This window comes from Panthera pardus, unplaced genomic scaffold, assembly GCF_024362965.1.
Source record: "Panthera pardus isolate Hobbes unplaced genomic scaffold, ASM2436296v1 HiC_scaffold_3, whole genome shotgun sequence".
NCBI classification, from domain to species: Eukaryota; Metazoa; Chordata; class Mammalia; order Carnivora; family Felidae; genus Panthera; species Panthera pardus.
In genome coordinates this window covers 30,110,093-30,136,726 of record NW_026526876.1, presented here as the reverse complement: position 1 = coordinate 30,136,726, position 26,634 = coordinate 30,110,093, and the positions used below count along the sequence as shown (strand labels likewise).

At 38.8% G+C, this 26,634-nt stretch overlaps 1 protein-coding gene across 2 annotated transcripts in view; it reads right to left on the bottom strand.

The window, feature by feature from the left end:
- Window positions 1–26,634, bottom strand: part of NSF (N-ethylmaleimide sensitive factor, vesicle fusing ATPase) — a 147,578-nt gene that overhangs the window by 22,294 nt on the left and 98,650 nt on the right. For both annotated transcript variants that reach the window (XM_053893461.1, XM_019437488.2), the window contains exons 13-17: window positions 26,384–26,479; window positions 24,101–24,257; window positions 20,651–20,784; window positions 8,362–8,428; window positions 6,216–6,295 (exon numbers count right to left, since the gene is read on the bottom strand). In XM_053893461.1, coding sequence (XP_053749436.1) covers window positions 6,216–6,295; window positions 8,362–8,428; window positions 20,651–20,784; window positions 24,101–24,257; window positions 26,384–26,479 — 534 coding nt within the window. The remainder of the gene's footprint in view (window positions 1–6,215; window positions 6,296–8,361; window positions 8,429–20,650; window positions 20,785–24,100; window positions 24,258–26,383; window positions 26,480–26,634) is intronic.

Sequence of the window (26,634 nt, the reverse complement as noted above, 5' to 3'; positions counted from 1 at the left end):
CCTGCTGATTAAACTTTAGATACTTAATTTTGAGTTAGCTGAAAATACTGTATATGTTTTATAATTTTTGTATTCATTAATGCCTATCATAGATGTGCTCTACCAAAAACCAAAACAAAATCCCGATTTTGAGAAACACGTATTTTAATGTGTCTGTTTTAATTTATTTATTAACTTGATTTGATTTATTTTTAAGTAGGTTCCACACCCAACGTGGGGCTTGAACTCATGACCCTGAGGTCAAGACTCGTATGCTCTATGCTCTACCGACTGAGCCAGCCAGGCGCCCCTGAAAACATGGTTTTATTCAGCAGATATCTGTAGCAACGCTTTATGAAAGGACTCGCCAAATGTCTTTCACTGTAATTTATGTACTTAAAATCATTCTACATACATATGTACTATATGTATATTCGATTTAAGCAAAGTATAGGCAATTTTATAAAATACAGTAGCCATTTAATATCACTGACTTAATAAATGGAAAAATTGGACCACTAAGTTGTCAACCATCATACAGCTTTTCTTCAACAAAGAAGTCCAAAGCACGAGTCACCACATCGGTGATTACAATGATGTGTCTGGCAAAATGACTACACCTCTTTCCTAAAGTGGTTATACATCTTACTGAGTCATATTGTAGTCATTAGCCAGAGTTAATTCTGAACAGATAGATGGGGAGATACTCATGTTGGGGCCTGCACGATTTGGAGTCTCTTCCATTATCTGCTTATTTTGCTGAAGAAACCCAAAGCCTGAAGAGTTGCTTAATGTTACCAAGACTTCCTAATACCATGTCTGAAGTAAGACCGCGCTCAGATGTCGTGTAAGGATTACACGAAAGGCAATCTTGTCTAGAGACCGGTGATGTCAAAACGAAATCCACGGGACACACAAATAACGCCCGCTCGAGTTCCCACCAGCAGCTCTCAACAGTTTCTTACTGGTTTACACGCGATGCCTGTCCCAGCTCTAAATCCTCCTTCTTTCGTATTCGGTAACATCCCCAAGTGCCAGAGCAGCGAGGGAGTTATTTTTACCTTCAACAACTTTGTATTTTAACTAAAACTCTAATAACAACCATGAGGTCTGAATTCTACTTCAGTAATATTGCTATGAATTTGGAGTGATCTTCTCTTACAGGAGTTCACCGTTGCCAAAGAGTTTTCCAACCGGTATGCCGCGAACAGGTTAAGGGTGGACTCAGATGTCAGTTCTCGTCAGCCCTGGGGAAGGCTGGGTGGCCTTGGGGTGGCTGCATCCACTGACCCACGGGCCTCCTCAGATGTGACCATTTTCTCTATGCCACTACATGAAAAAGGTTGGGCAGCACCGGAACTCACAGAGGCATGGTTCTCCATAGATTACAAGGCCATTCTGGTAGACACAGATGCCGTCTTCCAAACTGATTCCCCCCAAATGTCAAGTAAACTGAGCACTGAAGCAGTCAGGTTAATGGGCTTAACTACTCCCGCACTTGAGGAAACTGGGAAGTCCTGTCATTTTACAGCTTGAGGAGTTCCTCTGCAGGCACTTGATTTTGTCTCTCGAAAGGAAGAAAAGGTGCCAGAAGAGATCTGTGAGGAAAATAATAAAGCCGTCGGTGCTGCAGGTTGCGGGAAGATTTACCTGGCCTTACGGCTTTGCTACTGCTTCTTCCTCGACATTAAGACTAAGGCCTTTCATCCTCCTGATCTTGAAAAGCACATTCCCCTCAACTTCCATAAATCCGCAGAACCTGAAAAGAGCCCCAGTGTCACCGAGTAAAAGAGGCGGCTTTAGGAATCTCACTGGAAGGAGGGGTGTCTTCAAGCCTCTCACTGCTAAGCCGGACATTTCCTAACACTGGACAAATTGTACATCCAGCTCAGGGAGGGTGAACTGCAGTGGTCTTTTACCCTCCGAGCCAATTGTTAGCTTTTCACGGGAATCAGCAGGGAAGCACATGTGAAGCCTCTGTGGTGCCGGTGAGCGCCCCCGTGCCTTGTGTGACTCTGCATGTAGATGAAGCAGGCCGGGGGCTTTCTGAGCCGCGGCCGCTGAGTTCTCAGAGCAGCGCTTTTCTCCGGCGTGGCTCCCTGCTGGGACAGCCCTTTTCAGTCCTCTACCCCCCCTCGATCTCTTCTCCTGCACAACACAGGGAAACTTGATTGAAATAAAGACCTAGGGAACATGTTTTATTTTCTCCTGTTCAATCCATTTTAGAAAAGCTTTTAATTGGTTTTAAAAAGATGCTAAACAAAATGTGATGATGTTTTTCAGTCTTCATGAACTACAGATACCACTTTTTATACTTTCAAAGGGCTAATAAATCAATCATGAAATTAACTCTCCAGCTAAATTTAAAGCAAACCCACTGAATACCGGGTTCATTAAAAATCTATGCATTTACTTAGAAAAATTTAAAATTCAAAGAAAATTATCCTGGTAACTGAAATCTGACTTGAATTTTTAGTCCTACACTGAAAATCCAAGACCAAAGCAATCACAAAGGGGAAAAAAGAAGGCTTGTGAACCAGTTTTAATAAGCCAATTTACAACGAGGAGGGGTGTGGGGGGAGGGGAGGAGGAGAAAAGAGAATATCTTGATACATAACAACATAGTGCCCCTGAAGGGATTCTTTTATTTGAGCATGTGCACACATGCACACATAATTTTTCTACGTGAAAGCTGGAATCACAACAAATGCGATATTAAGAATTCTGTGGCTGATATGATTACTATATTGTATACATGTACAGTTCCTCTTTTTAAAGAAAAATGCCTTCAACTTTTCTGTTTTGACAGTGATACAAATAACTAAGAGTTTTCTACCGCCCTAGGTGGCTCTGCGACCCTCAGATTCATGCGCTTTTAATATTTAACTGAAAACACCTGAAAACCCTACATGGCTGACGGTCCGGTGGAGTGAATGCTTCCACTGTAGAAAGACGAATCTTCTCGACACCGGACCACAGCCTGAAATTTTTCCCTGAATTCTCCTGAGAGAATATAAACTGACTTAAAAAGCAAGGTGGTGCAGAGACAGCATATTTTCATTTTGTCAAATGTATGCCAACTAGAAATACTGGACACAGTAACTTCTTCTGCCACTGGTTCACGTAAGCAGCAGGCCACCATCTATCAGGCCGGGTCAGAGTCACCCAATCCTGATTCAGGACGGGCTGGTATTCCTTAAAAGAGAATCCCTGCCATTTCCAATCACTAAGGCGACCAGAACTATCTTTGACTTCTTACATATTCCTATACCCTTCCTTTGCGGCCCTTAGATAAATTAGTTCTACATCCCTTTTGAATGATCCAATCCCTGTTTCTAAGACTTCCCCCAAGCCGGACCATGTACTTTGGATGCTCACTTCTTGCTTCTAGCTCCCCCATAACCCTCCTTTCATCAATTAGGTAGCTTCAGCAACCGCTTTTTTTAAGTGCCTCTTTTATTGAGATGTAAGTCACATAACACACAAGTCGCTGAGGTAAAGTGTACAATTCGATGGTTTTTAGGGTTTTTTGCAGATATGTGCAACCATCACCATGATCAATTTTAGAACATGTGAAACACCCCGAGAAACCCCATACCCGTTAGCAGTCACCTCTCATTCTCCCTATCCACCCCTCTCAGTCCTAGGCAACCATGAGTCTGTTTTCTGATTCTACAGATTTGCCAATCCTGGACATGTCATACAGACGGTGTCAAACAGTATGTGGTCTTTTGTGACTGGCTTCTTTTGGTTAGCATGTTTTCGAGGTTCATCCATGTGACAGCACGTGTCAGGACGTCATTCCTTTTTATTGCTGAATGATATTCCACTGTATCCATATACCATATAGCACATTTTATCTGTGAACATCTAGGTTGTGTCCGCTCTTTGGCTATTATGGATAACGTTGCTATGAGCGTATCTACAAGCTTTCATGTGGACATAATATTTTCATTTCTTTGGGGTGTATACCTAAATTGTTGCATCGTAGGGTATCTCTCACCTTTTGAGGAACTAGACCCAAAGGCTGCACAATTTTTATACTCCTATCAGCAGTGTATAAGGGTTCCAATTCCTCCAAAGGCACAGCAACACTTGTTACTATCTGACTTTCTGGCTGTAGCCATCCTGGTAGGTATGAAGTGGTATCTCACTAAGGCTCTGATTTTCATTTCCCTGATGGCTAAGGATGCTGAGTATCTTTTCATGTGCTTATTGGTCATTTGAAATTTATTTATTTTTGAATGTTTTCACTTTAATCATACCTCGACAAATATACATTACTGTACAAAATAAAATACTTAAGCCCACCAAAATGAGGGGACACGCAAAAAATACCTTTAGAAGTAAGTTATCTAGGGGCACATGGGTGGCTCAGTCAGTTGAGCAGCTGACTCTTTTTTTTTTTTTTTGGTTCAGGTCATGACCTCACAGTTCTCGATTTCAAATCCTGCATTGGACTCTGCACTGACAGTGTGGAGTCTGCTTGGGATTCTCTCTGTCCCTCTCTCTCTGTCCCTCCCTCGCTCTCTTTCTCTCTCTCAGAAAAAGTAAATAAACTTTAAAAAAAGTTAAAAAGAAAAGAAGTTATCTATGTTTTTTGTTGAATAAGTTATTCATGAAGTACATCTGTATAAACCTGTACCAGATGTTAAGATTTAAAAACATTAGATAATGTTCCTTTCCTCAAGAATTTTACAATTATTTTTATAAATAATTTCCATTTTATAAAATGGAAAGTTATTACTAAGTCTTTAAAGTGTTGTCTTTTTTTTTTAATATGTCCTATTTTATTTCTACTGGGATCTATTTTGGATTACAAATAATAATTTGTATTCTCAACTAAGGTAGGTCTCTCTTTTTAAATGAATGTGTTTAACAGTGTAAAGGACAAGCGGTTTAAAAAATACCATTAAAAAATTATTCTTCCTTCTCCTAAAAACTGAATAAGATACACATTTAAATGCCTGGAGAGTCTCCCAATCTAGCAATTTTTAAATGCTATTTCATAAGAAAGGATTCTTTTTGTAGGTGATATACATGGTGATTCGGGGATGTATCCTTTGTCAGCAATTTTAGCTGTATCTATTTACATACTTATTGAAGGAATCAGAAAAGGGAAAAATATACTCACTTCTCTACCTTTACTATGAGCTAAAACTTCAATTACTGGGAATGATAGTTTATGGAAAAATGATTACAAAATCCTTACAGTCCATGTACGTGGTAAATTTTCAAGGTTGTTGTACCTTCTGTTTCTTTTAACTATTCTAGAAGTACAAAAAAACAAAAAATCTTAGAAAATCAAGACAAGTCAATCACTTAGTTCTGACACACACACACACACACACACACACACACACACACACACACACACTTTTAACTGTTAAATTAAAAAGTAGATTCACCAACTTAACATTAAATATTTTCCATGTAACTTAGTTAGAATCTCTAACTTCAAATACCAGATTCCCATACAGACATTAAGATGTTTTTCAACTTACTGCTTAACCCCTTTGTATCTGCTTTTGTCTGGCATTTCTTCAAGGTCACAGTATATAAAATCAGTCAAGAGAATTTGGGTCTTGTGTCATAGCCAAACATGCTCTGGAAGCCTCTACATAATTAACATATTTAACCAACCCTTGTAGATTAGTTTTAAATGTGTTAAGTTATCAAAATCACCAGTCTCCAATAGCAGCATCAGTAAAAATACAACCACATGAACAAAGATCCTGGCTACAAACTCCCTACTCAAAAGTGCCACATGACACAAGAGAAACAATTCAAGCTTAACTGTAAAAATTTTTAAAAAGAAAAGAAGAAAAATCTGCCTATGGGAAATGAATTTTCCCAAATACAAATTCTTAGGAAAACCTAGGAAATGATAAATGAAACAAACGGAAACATGCATTTAATCCCTCCTACACGAATATCATAGTCTTTCAAGGGAGAGGGAGGCAGGGAGGGATGTGTAATATGGGGGGGAATTTATAGAACAACAAGAACAGAACACCAATCGAAACTAGGATTTTGAGATCTTCAGAAAAGGACACTTCTCTGTTAAGAAAATCATTTACCTTCAAATCGAAGGCCAAACCAGAGGATTTTGCAAAAGCCCCTCTACAACAGAATTTTATATGTTTATGGTCGCTTGCTTATTTGCCAGCTCATTCGCACCATTATGTGCAGTCTACTGGAAAAACTCTGTGAAAGGTTCCTTATATTATTTTTACCTGAGGAGGTGCCTTTTTCAGTAACACGAGAAGAGCCTGTAATACCAGATTAGAAAATCGAGGGCCAATGGGGACATAATCTGGAAGAGAAATATTGCTCTGTTTTAGGGATTCAATACATATATGCACATATTCCAAACATTCAGATTTTTCTGCATCGAGAATAAACACAGCCCCAAGTAACTGTCAGGCAACTAATGATAATTAGAAAAAAATATCTCCAATAACTTAAATGCTTAAAACATTATGTAAGAACTCTCACCCATACATTTTTTTAAAAAAGCTTCTAAATATCCATTTTGAGTTCAGGTAGACATTTTTTTTTTTTTTTTAAATATTCAGAGACATTCTTTTTAAGGGAGAAGAAAAAACCCCAGATATATTTACTAAGCATTTCCAGAAAATTACCACAAACCACAGTAGTATAGTAAGCCTGCAGCAACAAAACATACCAGAAAACGGGTAGCGGGGGGCTGGGGGGGGGGGGGGGAGATGGCAAATAATAATGTAAGTAAGATACTTCAAAATGACTGAAATGATGATAGAGCCACTAAGACTGGTCCTCAGATGGGGAAGAATAGAGAACTTTCTACAACTTTCTGTTAAACTTCTACTAATCTTTCAAGATTCAGCATGAATGCTACCTCCTCAGCTTTCTCTGTATTGTGCTTAGAACGACCTTCAGGCATTAGCCCTCTGAAGTCAAAAGTGATCTTTCCCTTTTCTGAATATCCAGAACATATGGCACATTCTACTTTGCATTCGTTTTCCCCAATATATCTTATAGTGACGGCATCTTATTTTTTGAGACCCTACTAATTTTAGCCCGTAGTAAGGGCTCAGCTTACTTGTCGAATAAATGAACAAACAAGTACAGATAATAACTATTCATACAAGTGAAAATATACTCAGAGGGCACACATTCCTGACACAGTAGTGTTGCTATGACCACACATCTCAATTGTGTTTAGATAAAGGAATTTACACAGAGCTATGAGTTTGTGCTTAAAAGCTTTTAAAGAAATAATCCTATAAACTGGGCCGAAATGTATCAAAAATAGCAGACCAAAACCCCAGGGTCACTAAATAAAACTACCAAATTAAGAAGACCTCAGATACACCTTTATATATAAAGGTATGTCTTTGCTTTATAACAAACATTGCCTTAAGAAACAAGAAAATAAATAACAGAGGGCTAAAGCAAGTCTTAAAATCATGAGGAAAATTTGGTAAGTACAGTTTTGCTGGAATCATTACTACACCATTTTGGATGGCTTGAGAAGGGATTACTCAGGTGTTGGGTAGTACCTTAAGAAGTTTATGAAGTCACCATGTGGGTTCCATTTCAGTACAGTTATCACAGCATCCTGAGTGACTATTATAATGCACTTATTCCAGATTTATCTAATATTTGCAATGAAATAAAATGTAAGAAACAACACTTTTCTGGCATTTACTGGGGGATTACTACACCTTATGAACTGTGTGCAGGGACTGTCTTATTCATTTCTGTATCCTGTAGGAGAGCATTTAAGCAAAGGAGATGTTTACTCAATATTCTTAAGAATTACTATAGAACTATAGAACACTTTTAACTTTCAGAATGTTTTCAACATATTTATCCTATTTTTGTCTTCACGATTACTCCATGGGATGAGTGAGGAAGGAGACACTGTCTCTGTTTTATAAGAACGGACACTGAGGTACAAGGCACTCGGAGCTTATCCCCAAGTGTTATTTCACCCCATTCATATGCCCCTCCTCCCTTACTTAGTTCTGTCAAAGTTCCTAAATGGAAACTCTGGGGTACGGATGGGCAACTCAGAGGTACCAAACAGCAAATATATCCATCAATGGAAATTACTAACCGCTTATTATGGGCAGGGAACTCTGTGGAAGAAACAAAATAATATGAGGTATGGGCCCTTATGGGAAAGCAGTTGACAATGGAATTATGGTCATAAGGCATATTTAACATGAAAACCATCACTGACTTCGCATATAAGAACATAGTTCTTTGTAAGACAAAGAAAAGTAATTCTATTGCTCTATAGTTTACAGATACCCATTATTTTTCTCTTGTAATTTGCAAGACATTAGTGTAATGTGGCAAAGATAGTACAATGGCAAAAGTTATGTGACTCACCAAGCAGTCTCTCAATGTCATCTACAACCACACAACTAAGCTGGGATTTGTATGCATCATCAAAGATCTGGAAGAAAGCAAAACCATTTATTATCTCGCTGCTCTCCATAATTATGACAATATCCACAAAGATAAAATTTACTTAATTCTTGAGCAATGCCTAAACAAAGCACAGTATAACACCAATATTTCAGACTCTACTACATTAGAATTTAACAGACAATAGGATTTTAAAACTAAGAGTTCTTGCCATTTAAAAATGAGGAAATTGAGGCCCAAAGCAGTTAAATGACTTGCTCAAGATGACACAACTGGATCACAGCTGAGCAAGAAGTAGGGTGACGCTATTTTCAGCCCCACGAGCTGGATGTGTCACACACAGGCATGCTGAGGAATGCTGGTCATTAATCAACTGGCAAATCTCATCAAATTATCACAACGGTCTCTCCTATGTCAGGAGCATGACTTCAGTGTTGTGACTCAAGAGCTAGACGGAGCCACAAGGGATGCGTAGAATAAAACTAAGTGTCATTTTATTATCTATAAGAGTTGTGGCCCTGGCTAAGCAAGAATAACACTGAAAGAATCCTGTTCACTCAAATCAGACCATGGTCTGATGGTTAAAATGTTTACAGAAGAGTTAAAGTTGGTTATAAAGGATCAGACAGATGTATCTTCAGAACCAGACAAAAGATAACAGTACATTGTCTTAAGGCAGTGAAAGAAATGCAAATTAAAGCAAGCAGTAAAGGAAATCGTTATATCCTCACAAGGATGTAGCAATTTCAAGCCAGACAGAAGATTTAATTTACATGTAAGTTGAATGTAAGTGCCCAAGGCCTTGAGACCTGGCTTTTCATAAATGTGGGCGTTCCTATTCTAGCGACTGTAACTGGGGTTCAGGGCATCTCACAGATGTCATCTGTAAGAAGTAATTCCTGCATCCCAGCCCGGTCCTTCTGGTTGGTAAATAACCTCAATGCACCAAGATGGTAGCCACCCCTCCACCCATCTTGCTTGGGGTAGAATATTCCTTAGTGGTTATCTTTTAACCATAGATAACTAAGTATTAGGTACAGAAACAAAGTAAATCAAAGCCTTCCATATTAATATTTTTCATATCAAATTTGAAGACAACTTGTGTATACTTGGTCTCTAAAGTAACAGTTAAGAACATTTACCGTATGAAGATCAGATTAGCCTTGCTAGTTCCATTTAAAATACACAATTGGATAATTCATTTTTATAAACTTTTACATTGGAAGGTAAGAGATAACTTAAATAGCCTTTCATATAGTAAAGATAATCTAAGGCTCACCATACTTTTATTATTAGTTGTATTTTAACTTATCATTAAGTAAATATAATTACTTTGAAACTCAATGTTTTGTTAGACAAACAACTGAAGTACTTCAAAGAGAAAACAAAATACTTTAAATGGGTAAATATAATTTAAAATATTAAAAGAAATTTAGTTAAGTTGTAAAAGTCCCCTTTAAAGGAATTGCTAAATTTCACTAGACTTACAAATAGAATAAGAGATGTAACTGAACTTTTTTTAAAGTTTGTTTTCAGGAAGCCTTGGTGGCTCAGTCAGGTAAGCGTCTGACTTCAACTCAGGTCATGATCTCATGGTTCGTGGGCTCAAGCCCCATGTCGGACTCTGTACTGAAAGCTCGGAGCCTGGAACCTGCTTCAGATTCTGTGTCTCCCTCTCTCTCTCTGCCGCTCCCCTACTTGTGCTCTCTCTCTGTCTCTCAAAAATAAATAAACGTTAAAAAAAAGTTTGTTTTGTGTTGAAAAACTAGGTTTTAAATTACAAAATTTTAGTATGCTGACTTTTCTTTTTTTTAAAGTTAGCTTTGTTTGTTTAATAGAGAGTGTGAGTAGGAGAGGGGCAAAGAGAGAGAGAGAGAGAGAGAGAGAGAGAGAGAGAGAATATCCCAAGCAGGCTCTGTGCTGCCAGCGCAGAGCCCAATGCGGGGCTAGAACTCACAAACTGTGAGATCATGACCTGAGCCAAAATCAAGAGTTGGACGCTCAACCAGTCGACTAAGCCACCCAGGCACCCCGACTTTTCATTCTTTAAGCCTCAAATTAGCTCTACACGGTCATTTTTATGCTCAAAAGTCACCCTCGAAGATGTAAAACAAAAACCCTGGCAAAGTGGACAATCTAGATAGTAAGTTCCTCCCAGCATGCTATCTCTTCTTTAAGGTAGGAACTGTCTTCCTCAGTATTAGGTTTGCAATGTCTGACACGTCACTGGTGCTTAATAAAGGTTTCCTGCTTGCGTGTGTGAAGGAACACCTCTGTTGCTTGCTTTCCTTTGCACCGTCCCCTTTACCCCTTGCTCACTCTCCCACACTGTGTTAAATCCCATTTTAAAATCCCATTTACTCTTGCCTCCTCGGCTATGTACCTCCCCGCTGGATTGTGAGGTGGATAAAAACTTTATTCGTGTTGTCTTTAGGATCTGGCACAGAATAGTATTTATACTTGCCCAGTGGATTTGGTGGTTCAAACGACACAAGTTCTAATTCCATCTTGCCATAAATCACTTGTCTCTGTTCCGTTTTGGTACAGCATTTTGTATATTGTGCACATATTAAGGGTCCATTGTATTCTTCCTTGTATTATACTAGACTATAAGCCCTTTGAAGGCAAGTGGTGTCTTAATTATCTCTGTATCCTCACATTACTTAATATAATGCCTTACCAGAAAGTAATCAATAAATATTTTCTGTAAGAGTAAATCTGCATTTTAAATTCAAGCAGAAATATCAACGAGTAGTTGGAGATGTATGACTGAAGTCAGGGTATGGAGCTCACCTTCAGGGCAGTCAGTGATTGCTGAAACCACGAGAGGGGATGATATCTTCAAGGAGAAATGGTAGAGGTAAAAGAACAATGGGTCAAGGACCAGATCTTAGAGCGTTGGTCTATTCATTCATTCAACAAATAATTTTGAATTCCTATTATGTGTCAAGCATTAATGAAGGCAACGGAGAGAGTAGCGAAAAAGACGTATACGATCCCACCTCCGCAAAAACTGGAGCGGGGGAGCAGGTCCACGTAACCGTGATGAAGCATGACGCTACTATGCTGGAGGAAATACAAGATGAGATGGTGGTGTATAGCGAGAGAGCTGGGGTAGTCACTGGGGAGACCCACACACGAGCTGGCATGTGGTCGGACTGTAGTTCTCCACCCCCTCTCACGTCAGGGATGGCTACGGGGCTTGTGTCGGTTAATGAAATGTGACTGGAAATATAGATCACTTTCCGAAGGGAGCTTTAGGAGCTACTGCACGATTCACCACGTTCCCTTTATCTGGCCTCGGCTATCATGCCATCACATGTGAGATGGAGCCTCTGTTACATGTTAGTTTGAGTCTCTGAGAAACTTCAATGAGCAGAGCTCCCCCTCTGAGCCAGGATGGACATGCAGTGTGAATAAGAATTAAACTGTGTTATGTTAAGCCACTGAGATTTGAGGGTTGCTCAGTATTGCAGCATAACTTAGCCTATCCTAACTGACACCGAGGATTATGGAATCAACGATGGTGTCCTAAGTTTAGGAAGTGACATTTAAGCTGAGACCTGAAGGATACACAACCCGTGGAAAACGGAGAAGAAACTGTTCCGAGAGGAGCGTACTGAATATTAGGAGGCTCAGAGTGAGAAAATTCAGAAGCACTGCAGGAACTGACATATAGTCAGTAAGAATTAAAATGAAGACATGTTGGTGTGGTATGTGTGGGAAATGGAGAGTTGAAGCAGAAGAGGTGACGAAAGAGCCTGGACGCGAAGTGTCTTACATCTCGTATGAGTTGAAGTTTTTTTTTAATTTTTTTTTTTTCAACGTTTTTAATTTTTTTATTTTTGGGACAGAGAGAGACAGAGCATGAATGGGGGAGGGGCAGAGAGAGAGGGAGACACAGAATCGGAAACAGGCTCCAGGCTCCGAGCCATCAGCCCAGAGCCTGACGCGGGGCTCGAACTCACGGACCGCGAGATCGTGACCTGGCTGAAGTCGGACGCTTAACCGACTGCGCCACCCAGGCGCCCCAGTTGAAGTTTTACTGTAAGGAAATGAAAAGCCACTAAAGGATTTTAAATAATGGACTAACATGTCAGGTTTATGATTAAGAAACATTTTTCTGCCTGATGTAGAGAAAGCATCAGAAGGGAGTAATCATTGTTTAATACTGTAGAATTCCAGGTGAAAGATAATGGTGGTCTGGAAGCGGGAGGTGGGGGCGTGTTCTAGAAGTGGATGGACTCTAGAGATGTTTAGGAGGCAGAACTGAAAAGACTTGGTGATGAACGGGTGTGGTAATGAGGAGGAAACTAGAGTCAAGGGTACTTTCTGGTTCGGCCACTAAAATAGAGAACAGAGGAGAAGCTCGTCTGGGGATGGATCATGATGAGTACATGTAAAGAGCAGGGAAAGAGAAGCCCCTCACCTCTCCTTGCACCGCCCCTCAAAGGGAAGGAAAATAGGACATTTATTTCAGCCTCCTGATACATAATGATGGACCCTTTTAGGTTTGAGTTGGTGAATTCAAGATAGTAGAAAAGTTTAGAAGCGGTTCCTTAGTGGCTCTTTGCTATTTTTTTGAAGACCGGACCCAATATAGCAGCCAGTGTGGTATCCTACAAACTTTAGTGATTTCAAGGAGTCCCTGAAAATAATGCTTGCTCTTCAAATCACTGTTCAGAATTCCACAAAGGCTCTGATTCCATCATGGAACTCTGTCTGTCAGGCTGCAATATTGTGGGTTAGAGCCACAGGGCCCGGGGACATGGTGGACTGGCTATTTGCAGTACTAGCTTTTTCCTGAATCAGTCCGTCTCCCTTCTCAAGAACAGTGGAGAGCTTACACTGCTACAGAAATCTTACTCGGGACATTGCTGGGGTCAAAACTGATGATAAATTGGTACGCTGTCTCACCAATTTACCTCAGATACTGTGTTCATGAAGCATTACAAATCCCTTCAGAGTTGACTGCATGATTTACCTGTAAGATTTTAGAAGAAAAGTACCTACGGCAGTCATTTAATGTAGTTGGTTTTTTTTGTTTTTTTTTACAGACAGCTCTTAATGTACTAATTACTATCATGAGGAGAGGAGCACTCACAGCGAACTCTCTTAACAACCTACTAACCATGACAAAGGCTGTGCGATTCCAGTTGTAACTTGACCAGTTTCAGTTGACAGGTCAACTGAAACTCCTTTGGGTAGCAACTCTGCTCTAACTTAAATACACACACCCCTTTCACTTCTTACACACGTAATTCTTTACTAGTGTGATGGAAGGTCACCACCCTTCCCCCAGATCCCTGTTTCTGGCCTAGTGTCCTCAGTCCCTTCCAGTCTAGGCTCCCTGGCCCAGGCCCCAGCACAATGTTCACGGTCAGATTTGACTGACAAGTACACGCAATTAGCTGCCAGATGAAAATCTAAGTGAGATATTTACACGGTGAGTTGGGAAGTTCTACCACACCTTTAGGTAGATAAACCCAAAAAGGAAGAGTGGTACCAGAAAGAAAGATGCAGGAAAAAAAAAGAAAAATGTACAAACCGCCCCAGCTGGAGCACTACAACTGACGTGCCAAACTTACCATTGCTAAGGGCACACGGCAGACAGATACACAGTGCCGCTGCACAACAAATGACGCCAAACAAAAGTCAGGCAGATGGGCTGAAGCTGGGCTAGTGGTCGTTCTCAAAGACTCCTTGTTTGCTTGTTTTCAAGATTTTTATTTTTAAGTAACCTCTACACCCAACGTGGGACTTGAACTTACAACCCTGAGATCAAGAGTCGCACGCATGCTCTACCAACCGAGCCGGCCAGGAGCCCCTCCCAAAGTGTCTTTAAAAATTAATTTAAATTCAGATCCTCTCACTTAGTACGACAAAAGTACGTACGATGCTCAAGTTTCATCTTAGTGGAGAGGTTCTCAGTTGGGGATCAGATAAGTAGTTATCATGCAAACCAGGACACCTGAAAGTAGGGAGCTGTTCATAATCATGCTGGAAGAACAGGTAAAAACCAGGATTGCTCAAAGCAAATTGGAATGTCTGGTCATCCTCGTTTTATCAGGAAGTTTCCTACAGGAAACTTCTCAGTATAAAATTATCAGCATATAATATCAGTAAATATCAGCAGGTAAAATTATCAGTGTATATAGCGTTAGAGTCTGATAAGAAGCCTGAAAGAGAAGGCTAAAGAAAAAGAATTGGAAGGACTGAAGAAAAAGTGCATAAAGAATAGCATTGGTCAACACAGACATAATGACAGGTCTGTTCTAGAAGATGGACAGTTTCTCTAGAAAACAGAGAATCCCACAGTCTATTTCTACTCTTGAGTACCACGTCTCTTGTATGCCAGGTAGGCAGCGGGTCATAAGAGACAAACTAAAGTACGAGGAGCCTGGGCTGAAGGCAAGAACATGCTGGAAGCACTACGCAAGCACGGAGGAAAAGAGGCGTGGGGCTCCTGCCACAAAGGGCTTGGGGCAGGTCTGATTATGGTCCTCAAGGACACTGCAAGTTCCCCAGGCACAGAGCCCACTCCTGGAATCTACAGACAAGCTGGGAGCCACCTGTGTGTAGGGGAGGGGCAGCAGCTGCAGCTTCTGGAGTCTACATGAATACACATGGGAACACGCCAGCATGAGCTCCACGTTAATCCCAGCCTTTCAGAATCACAAACCACAGCAAAGCATGTTCTAAGTGGATTCTATCCTCCATTTTCTATAACCTCATTAGTGCTCCGAGGCAAGTGAAGCCAAATTCTCTGGTTCTTCTGGGGCTGAAAGAGTTCATCTCAATTCTGAAGTGGTTGGCGTGAAGCACCTAGTTAGGAGGAATCTGATGACAGTAGGAATCTGATGACTTAGAAAATCCTTAATGTAGTAAATCTGTCAGCAATTAGTTGAAAGCATACCCTAATCATATTTGGTAGCATATAAAAACGTAAATGAGCAAATTCAAATCGGCGCTATCAGTAATAATCTCTAGTTTCTAAAAATAACCTGGGAGGAGACCAAGCAAACATTAGCTGTCTTCTAATGAAACTGCCTCGGGAAGTGGACCTAAACTTTTGGCAAAGCACTAAAGCTTCCTGGAATGACCTTAAAATCCCTCATTTGTTCTCCCTGCTTTTCAGGAAAAATTCTTACATTTTTCACATAACACAAACCACAGAGTGGGGTATTCTTAATAATATAAAAAGTCACAAGGTCTGAAAGTTCCACTAAAGATCTGCACTATTCTCCTTTGTGTGCCAAAGAGATACGAACGCCCAAAGACAGAGTGTATCAAACAAAACAACGACATGCGCCCGCCCCCCAGCCATGCAGGGACCAGCAGTCACTTCCGGAGTGTCCACTTCTCTCATTTAATACGTGCACAAACTTCGGCAAATCAGCTACCTGATATATTAGGATGTTAACCAAAAACATCCAAATTCTGTTGCTTAGTAACTGCTGTCAAAAGATCCAATTTCCAGCTCTGCTCTTTGTATGGACTAAACCATGAAAAGAGGAGGATTAGGCACCATGATTCTGTTCTGTACAGACTACAATTTGCAGTGGGATTTACAGGAGGATATTCAGAGAAGATTATTTCCTTCTTGCAAAGCTAGTGGAAAGGAAAATTTCTCCCATTAATTTTCAGTCCTTTAAAAACAAGACCATATTATGTTATTAGTGGGTATAGTTTTATAAATCAATGATATTCCTACTTAATTTTGTTCAAACAATTTAGTCACACTAGATTGTTCCATTTCATCTCTGTACTGATCGTGTACTCGGAAAGCATCAAGATTAGGTAATTAGTTAAAATCAAACTCTACTGTTTTGTTCTTTTGTTCATTTAATGGCACTAATAGAAATAGCGAAATAGATTTTTAAAAAAATATAGAAGCAAAATGGATAAAGGAACAGAAATTTAAAAACAGAATGGAGTTGGGACGCAAACATAAACTAGGGAGAAGAAGGTCTGTAAATCCTTCAAATATCTTAATGGAACACGTGGTATCCCCGCCCACCCCACCCCTGAATGTGGGGATAATGGCAGTGTTGAGAAAGGATTTCTCTCCACAGAGAAAGGATTTATTAAGCAAATTAAGAGAAGTACAAGGTAAATTTTTAATGAACTGAGAATAAACTATCATGTATTTTAGCACCCTCCATATGTGAACAAGAAGCAATAGCTTAATTACAATTAAATCTCTAAGATACTCATTAAAACAGGCCGAATGGCCTCCCTACTAACAAAAACTCTTACCTCTTGGTTTAAGCAATAAAATGGTACATAACGATATTCTATGAATTAGCTAGTCAGATCGTCTTTCTTTAGCAAAAATACGTTAAATTATATGAAATTATAGTTTTTAAATTCAACTATTACTGTTACAAAACATTTTAAAAAATCTTTCAACTTGAGTACTTACTCATTAAAATGTAGCTGAAGAAATTTTTTAAATGTTTGTTTTTGAGAGAAGGAGAGTGTGCGCATGCACGTGCACACACACATGTGCACGCATGGGTGGGGGAAGGGCTTAGAGACAGGGAGAGAAAGAATCCCAAGGAGGCTCCAGGTTGTCAGGGCAGAGCCTGATGTGGGGGCTCAAGTTCAGGAACTGAGACATTGACATGAGCTGAAATCAAGAATTGGATGCTTAACCGACTGAGCCACCCAAGTGCCCCTGAAGAAATAATTTTAAATACCAATCTTTTACCTCACAAATTGGCAAAAAAAAAAAAAAAAAAAAGTTTTATTTTTTTTTAAAGATTTAATTTTTAAATAATCTCTACATCCAACATGGGGCTCGAACTCACAACTCCGAGATCCAGAGTTGCATGCTCCACCAACTGAGCTAGGCAGGCACCCCAGGAAAAATATTTTAATAATCTCAAGTGTAGGTGAGAGTCCGAGGAAACTGACATTCACATGATGGGGCTGCGAATGTAAACTGGTATAACTTTTTGAAGAAGTACACTTTATAAATCAGCAGTATTTTTACATAAGAGTTTTGATACCAATATTCATCAGAAATCTTCAGAATATCAATGTTTTTACCTCAGCATCCCAATTCGGAGAATTCAAGGAAGTAACCAGAAATGTATATACAGCAATAATGATAAGTAAAAATAACCACTACACTTTACTGAGCACATATTCTATCCCAAAGCACTGCACATACTTTACAAAGATTACCATCTCACTTAATTCTGAATATTATCTTCATCTCCTAGATGAGAAAACAGGTTTCAAACAGTACGTCCAGGGGCACCTGGTGGCTCAGTCAGTTGAGTGTCTGACTCTTGATTTCATCTCAGGTCATGACTTCAGGGTTCATGGGACTGAGCTCCACCCTGGGCTCCGTGCTATTGGCGTGGAGCCTGCTTGAGATTCTCTCTCTGCCCCTCCCCTGCTTGTGCTCTCTTTCTCTCAAATAATAAAATAAACTTAAAAAAAAACCCCAAAACCCAGTACATCCAATGTGATCCCCCATACACAATGCATGTGTATGTGTGTCGAAGCATACAAGAAAGTTGAAAGATAAACATGGATTCTTTTTCTTTTCTTCTGTGTTCTTTTCTGTATTCTTAAAATTATTTTTGTGATCAGGAAAAGCTACATCTTTGGGGAGGGGGGTAGAACTCAAAAAGAAAGAAATGTCCTCTCCACAATCAATAAAAAATTATAGATTATTTGTGCTCTGGGGAAAAAAAGAAACAAAGAAAGAAAACATCTTCTTCCCATCCTTACACTAAAAATGGAGGAAAGATTACAGCAGTGGGAGGTAGACCAGAAGCACTAAGGAATGGCATTTATATTTCATTTTCAAAAGCAGCCTGGAAGACTTAGCACCTTTAGACTGGTTTGAGCCCTCAGGCATTTGTCAACCTATCATTAGGCAACAATGTGAAAACTATTTGCAGTGTAGGATTTTGCAATATTTCTGATATATTTCTAAGACTCCTAGGCTTCATTCTTTGTTCTGTACTTTAGTTACAGGGAATGACTTTTTTTCTTTTCCTTTTTTTTTTTTTGTCAAGAAAAACCGAAAAGTCTAATAGGAATTTCTAATACTGATGACATGGAAATAATTTTTGTAACTTTAAGGGTGCATGGATGATCCAGACAGTGAATCATGAATCGAAACAATTTTGAATAAGCTTGTATAGACACTTATTTTTATATTCCTTAGCCTTCTGCTCATCTAAAACTCTACCTTGAAAGGCTTTAACAATTTAAAGATTAAATCATAAGTTATTAAGTCATTAATTTAACCATTTAAGCCTCTAAGCCCAGCATCTATTACCTTCCCCCCTCAAGTCAATTTGCAAGAGATTAAAATAATAAAAATGATAATATCTCACACTTACAAAGCAGCTTTGATCTGTAGGAGCCTAAAGTGCTTTTTTAAAACTTTATAGAAAAACTAGGACCATCCACCCACATCTCAGAGTACATCTGAGGTAGAAGCTGGCAGCTGGTGAAAAGCAATGGAGTCATTTACCATCTGTACAGAAGACTACTATTTTTGAACAAGTATAAGGAATTAGAGGACTTAGGCAAATACAAACAGAATTAGCCGCTCAATTAAGTGGTACGTTCAATGGTCACAGGGTCCAAGGGCTATTATTTAAAGTTTCACCAGAGGAAGTTGTTTAAGGGTTCCCCTGAGAAGGAAAAAACTAAAAAAGAAAAGCAACCCCTACCTACATTAGGGAAGTTACTGGTTCTAGTGATTCCGTCTAGATTTTCCCCAGAAGGACAGGTACTACCGGTGTCACCTCAGACACAGAAAAAACTATGACATTTAGGTTCTTTTTGTGTCTTTTTGGGTTCTCTTTCACACCCAATTTCAAAGACCTTTATAAAGAATGTTGATCTGGGGTGGATTAAATGGGTGACGGGCATTAAGGAGGGCACTTTTCAGGATGAGCACTAGGTGTTCTATGTAAGAGATGAATCACCGGGTTCTACTCCTGAAGCCAAGACTACTCTGTATGAACTAACTTGAAAATAAATTCATTAAAAAAAATAAATTAAAAAAAAACAACCTAGAATATTTATCTTGATGTTACAGTGTGTAGGAGAAGAATCCTGGTTCAAGCTCTGCCCCCTCCACCCATTTCAAGCACCTTATACCAACAATCTTCTGCCACCTGCACAAACGAGAAGCTGACTTCTCAATTTATATGTATTTTAAAATATATTTTCCTCTTCTGTCTCTTCCCTTATGAAACCCCTAAAGTCATATCCTATATCTTTATAAAGTGGGAGCCTAGGAACAAGGTAAAAGAACTCCTGAGCTATCTTTACCAGGCTGCACTCCAATTCTCAAGGCTCTTTTCTCGGATTCTGATTTTCCCACATTTCATTAACTTAGAGTCAGTTCATATCTATAAAAGTTCAAGCATGAAAAATAGGATTTAAGTAGGAGAAATACTTCGACTAGATATAAAAAATAACTTCTTCACTGTCGGGGAGTACACCAAATCAGAATATCGACGGGAACACTGGCTCCCAAGTAACAGCCATTAAGTCTTATCAGTGATTTTTGTGTTTTTAAAGAGCAGCCACTTGCTATCCCAGAGGCCTTACACGGCACTTGCTCAAATGTAAGAGATGGTCTTAGAGTCCTTTCAGCTCTGGGACTCTGTTCTATGTTGCTCTTCCTTTCACTGACAGTTCAAAGTAGTCATATTAAGAAGGCGACAAATGGCACTTGGAAAGAAAAAGAAAGATGAGGACTGCATCGAGTCGCCAAGCAGATTGTGATCATTACCTACTATATCACCATCCTTTTGTAGGGGACTTGAGAATAGCTTTCCAATGATCTACCTCTGTTCTTTCCCAAACCACACAACCTAACTGATCTCCAAAAGTTTGATTTTGTACATTGATTAAAAAAAAAAAATCCTAAATGAATTTGCTCCACTCTACTCAAATACTTTTAACCTGATCTTTCTTTCAATCAAGTCGATACAAACTTAAGAGATGAAAATTAATAGTAATACGTATTAAACAAAACATAACTTAGAAGATAAAGGAATGCTAATAAAAATGCATTACAAAGTTAAATCTATCTAAACAGTCCCGTTTCCCCCCAAATTCTGCTGATAATTTAGTTCCACTTGAGAAGAACATAGCTGCTATGGCTTTTACATATATACAGGTACAAAGATAGACAGATATGTACATGTGTACACACATGTATCTAAGAGATAGGAGATTCAAATGAAAGCAAAAATCTTGATACCTTCTTCATGGCCTGACACTTGGCTGTCTCAGAAAAGCCAATCATCTTATCAGGAGAGCAGATCTTGATGAAGGGGAAGTTGGATTCCTCTGCAATCTTTGCAGCTAAAGCAGTCTTCCCACTATGAGGAGGGCCTGCATAAAGATATGAGCAAGTCAGGGGAAAAAAGCCAAACCAAGCAAAGGGGAATAAAACAAGTTTAAACTTTTATCCACAATGTACTGAGGTCTCAACTAGTTGCTCATTAACATTTCCTGACACAATTTCACAGCAGACATGTTTTCTCTTATTTATTAGCAACTAAACTTAATGAACTGATTAGCATTTCTCAAAGGTATGATGAAATACATTCCTTCTTTCTTTCTCATAGTCTTAATCTTTCAAACTTCTGGCTAAATATATAATATGCAAGGGTTTTGTTTCTTAAAAAAAAAAAAAGAAGAAGAAGAAGAATACCTTCAAACACATTATCTGTCCTATGTTATTAGTTCTACCAAATCACTTGTCTAATAAACAAATATGACCTTCTTAGGAGATAATATTGTGGGCAGGGGAAAACTGCCTTATTAGAAGCAAATACGACTTTAAAAGCTAAAATTTTAAAGATTTAGGCCTTCTCATAAAGGCAGCCAAATCTATAAGCTTAACTGTATTCAGACATCTTCTCCTCCTTCCCTTCTGTGAAATGGAAGATGTGTCCCTTTTCCACCCATAAACCAACCGATTCTTCCTTCCCATCTTCTCAAGAACCTGACATTACTGACTGTATCCTCTTCCCCATATGTTCCATCTCTTCGTCTTCCCTGGTCTTTCCAATAGCATTTAAGCACATTTTAGCATAAAGCAAAAAAACTTTCTGGACTTCACACCCCTCAACATTAGTCTTGCTTCTCCCTTCAAAATGAAACTTCTCTAAACAATTACCTACACTGGCTGCCACTTTTCATTTTCCCTCCATTCTCAAACAAATGCTATGGTTTCCATTCCCATTACATGGAACAGGCTCCTATCTGGGTCATCAATGACCTCTATGTCACCAAATCCAACAGACACTTTATCTGTTGGCCTCTTAGGAATATTTGATACAATGGGAGAACTCTTCTCTTTTTAAAAATACTTTTCTTGGCTTCTGTAACAGCACCTTCTCTTCTCCCCCTCTTACCTCCCTGGTTACTCTTGCTCAGTCTTTGTCAACTCTTCCTGCTTTACTTGCTTCTTAAATGTTGACAAACCTCAGAGATCAGTTCCAAGACCCCTTTTCTTCTCAACCTACTCCCTTTCTGTAAGTAACCTCACCCAACCACCATGGATTCAACAACAGTCTATACACAGACAACTCATAAATGTTATTGTCAGCCAGACCTCTCTTCTGAGCCCACATATCCAATGGGCTGCTCAACATTTCCAATTCAATTATTCTATAGGAACCTCAATCTCAACATGTCCAAAACTGAACTCAAAACCTTTCTTCTTAAAATCTGCTTCTCCACTAGTGTTCCCAATCTTAGTACACAGCACCATTTACCAGGTTGTGTATACTAGAAACCTGGTGATCATGTTTGATACCTCTCCCCATATTCAATCTAGTTATTTAATATTTCTAAGCTTCAGCTTCCCCATCTACAAGATAGGGATAACAGAAGCATCTGCCTTCATAGGATTGAAGTGGGGTTTAAATAAGACAGTGTATGCCAAGTGTTAGTAGAGTGACTAACCAATAATAACAATTCAAAGAATGTTAGCTTAATTATGAGTAATAACAATGATTATTATAAATCCTCTTTCCTTCTACCTCCTAAATATTTCTCAAAATGGTCTGCTTATCTCCATCTCCACTACCAGGATGTTACTTCAAACCACAATCAACTTTCATCAAGGTGCATTAATGCTACTGCTTCTAACCATTGGTTTCCCCTGTATCTTTTTTGACTCTCCAATCCATTCTCTGTCACAAAGCGGTCATGACATTTTGAAAATACTAACCTTATCATGTCACTTTACTGCTGAAAACCCTATAAACTGCCCCTCAGAAAGAGACTAAATCTTTAATATGGCCCACAAGGCTGTGCATGAACTGGCTCCTGTCTACTTCTTTGGTTTCATGCCTAGCCACTCTCCTTTTCTCTCTCTTTCTTTCTTTTTTTCTCTTTCTTCCTTCCTTCCTTTTTTTTTTTTTTTTATATATCTATTTTTGAGAGACAGAAAGAGTATGAGTGGGGGAGGGGCAGAGAGACAGGGAGACACAGAAACTGCACAGAGGGAGCACAGAGCCTGACATGGAGCTCGAACCTACAAACCACAAAATCATGACCTGAGCCGAAGGTGGACGCCCAACCAACTGAGCCACCCAGGAGCCCTTCCTTTTCTGTTTCCATCTCCTTCCCATCCAGGGCTTTTTCACATGCTGGTCCCTCCACCTAGAACATCTTCCCCAATTACTTTGCTCAGCCAGTTTCTCATCCTTCAGGTCTTGGCTTAATGTGTTTCAGGGAGCTTTCACTCCCAGACCTTTGAAAGGAGTTAGATTCCTCTGTCATGTGGACTCACCAAACTTTTCTGTTGTTGTACTAATCATAACTGTAAACAAGTTAACTGGTGAACAGAATGTCCTTAGCTTTTTGTCTACTTGGCAAACTCCTAACTAATCCTTCCAAGTCTAAATTAAACACCACCTTTAGCTTTCTTTGATCATCCTGTGCAAAATGACTTGCATTCACACACACCTTCACATATACACTATAGTTAAGAATTTGTTTACATGGGGGTGCCTGGGTGGCTTCGTGGGTTAAGGGTCTGACTTCGGCTCAGGTCATGATCTCACAGTTCATGAGTTCGAGCCCCACATGGGGCTCTGTGCTGACAGCTCAGAGCCTGGAGTCTGCTTCAGATTCTGTGTCTCCTTCTCTCTCTGCCCTTCCCTGGCTTGTGCTCTGTCCCCCTCTCATCTCAAAAATAAACAAACATTAAAATAAAAAAAATTTAAAAAAAAAAAAGAATTTGTTTACATGTTTTTTTTAATGACCAGACTGAACTCTGTGAATGTCTTTATATCCCCAGCAACTGGTTCAATACCTAAAACATTTTGCTCAATGAATACTTATTTAATTGAATTAAGTATTATGTGGTATCATACAGCCTACTACATAATATTTAGTGAATATTTATTTAATCAAGTTGATTACTATGTGGTATCACACAGTCTATTAAGTAACAGAAGTTTCAATGCAATTCTACAAGAAAACTAGTTACTATCATTCGTCAGTAACATGCCCCCCACCCAACTTTAATTTGTGTACAATATTGGTACATAAACTGGATTGCTATTTTTAGATCATGAATAGGTTTTAAACTGAAAAAAATTCATTTTTCTGGAATGTGCTAAATAAATAACTTTGTAAAAGTGCTTTTTTTTTTTTAAACTTTTAATGCCATCTCTTCATTCTTTCTCACCTTCCAAAAGGACGCTAACCAGGGGTGTACGATCACTATTTTTAGTCTGCTGAACCAGCAGCTCCCCATCTTCTAGAACTCGAGTAACTGGATCGCCCCATTTGATAATACCATTCATAATGTAACTTGCATAATCCTCTTGGTTTGTGCCAAATGCCTATGGAGGAAAATTATAATTTAAAGCATTTTGAGTGTCAGTGTAAAAACTAAAATTCCCAAAAATATAAAAGATGAGTAATAATTCCTACATATTAAAAGTATTGAGCAATATCCCACATTAACGTAAAAAGCCTGAAAAGCAAATAAAAACAAACAAAAAAACATTATCTTATAATTTCTCATTTAAACTTTTACCCAACGGTGGTGGGGAGGAAGCTGTTTTGGGTGACTTAACAGAATAAAACAAAGATTCTAGGGTCAGATTCTACAAGAGCCCAAGCCCTTGTAACCCCTGAGAAAGGGTAGGTTCCAATGTGCTTGTTTCTATGAGGAGTACACTGGTTGTGTCCTTCTGTTAAGAACAAAGGGAGAAAGAGATTATGGACTTACAACTTAGAAACAGTTGGCTCAGCAGACAAAGACACTATCCTGACATTGACTGTCGGTGTCATGGATTAAAATGGGAAATGAAATGGCATTGAGGAGATCTTGTCCACATCAGCTTGGTGGTGGGGGCATAAGTTAAATGGCACCAAGGTAAGTTTATGTGTGTAAATGTAAGATTTAGAATGAGGTAGAAATGAGCAACTACAAGGAAAGACTAAAGTATCAGAAAAAGGAAATAAAAGCAATCACTATATATAATAATTTTATGTGTGCTTGCTACATATTAGAGCTTAAATCACATCCCTCTTCATTTGCAACTTCTAGCTTTAAATTGTAACTCCCACCAAACCAGCTGCCAAGGGTAATCAGTAACTTTAGTACTTAGCGACTTAATGGAATTGTGTTTTTAAAAGGTTAACAAGTGAAGAAATGAGTAGGAAAACATAACTCAACGTAATCTAAAGGTCACATATCTTGAGAACTTCAAATTTTAAAAATTTACCACATCCCTCAAAAAGTCAATTTTTCATTATCCAACATATGGAATGATTTTAACAGCTCTTTAGAACTTGCACCTCACAGAAAGTCATCCTCTGTAATACTGTCTCAACAACATACAGTGGTCTCATTACTCTGTTACTTTGCCACCAAATCATTTTGCAGACCACGCTTTTGTCCTTGAATGCACTAGTCCTTTGATTCCTGTGCACAGAAGAAAGTTATCATTCCCTGTTTTGGATATGAGAAACTTGATGGCCCTGTAAGAAGTTATAAAGGAGGAGTCTAGTAAGCACTTGTTGAATGGCTATTGAAGGAAATATACAGATTGGCTGGCTTTTTGTCTTTAATTATTCCAAGTATATGCTGTAAGCTTCATAGCAGCAGCTTTAAGATACCTGAACCTGGAAAGAGTGACCCTCCAGGCTAACCATATAGATGAGTCTTCCTTACTCATTCTGTCATTATATTTTCTGTTTTATCCCCTGGACCCTTGGAACAAATAAAAGGAAGTTATTAATTACTTAACTAAGCAAGTTATCTCAGCTTCTCCTTCCTGGTAGCCACATTATTTGTCATTAAAAAAATCTTGGAATAGATCAGTTAGGCTGGGCTCTAATATTTTTGGTAACTATTACGAATGATAACAGCAAAAGATGAAATCATTTCCAATGCTCAGTAAGTTAAAGTAATTATTTTATATTTAAAAGTCACAACAGTCATAAAAAAGGGCTAAAACAAATTGATTTTAGTCTTCAAAGGAGATACTTGCAACACATAACTATTAAGAATATATAAAGAACTTGAACAGACCAAATAAAGAATAAATAATACAACAGAAAAACAGGCAAAAGACATGAATAGCATTTCACAGAAGACACTCATATAGCCAATAAACATACGCAGAGATACTTAAATTCATAGGTGATCAGTGAACTGCAAATCAAGGCCAAAATGAGAGCTCATTTTACACTCGACTGAATGGCAAAAATGAAGTCCGAGAGTACCAAGTGTTATGAGATGGTGATCTCCCTATCATGAGGAATAATTTCAATTTAAGTACTAATTACCCAGTCATCAGCATTAATGTGCAAATATTTCTCCTACTGGACACTTCCAATCCTGAGATTTCCTGATTTTTAAAAGTACATACCATATAACCTCACAGAATATTGGGTAAAATGGCGATTGTGGGTTTGTTTGTTTTTAGTTTATCCATCACTCAATATCCATACTCACTGGTTTGATATCATTCTCCAAAGAAGCAAGAAAGTCTCCTCTTGTCACCTGTAGGCTCTCTGCTTTCTCCATGTCCACCTCTACTTTAGTGCTGGCCTAATCAGGAATGAAAACAAAAATGTAAGGCCTTCCAAGATTTAAGACTATTTTCGGTCTAAGAATGTAATACCTGGGGACTTTTTTAAAAAGCATATTTTCACAGACAAAAGACATCTCTCTCAAATTCACAAACATACATAACTTTTGCCTGA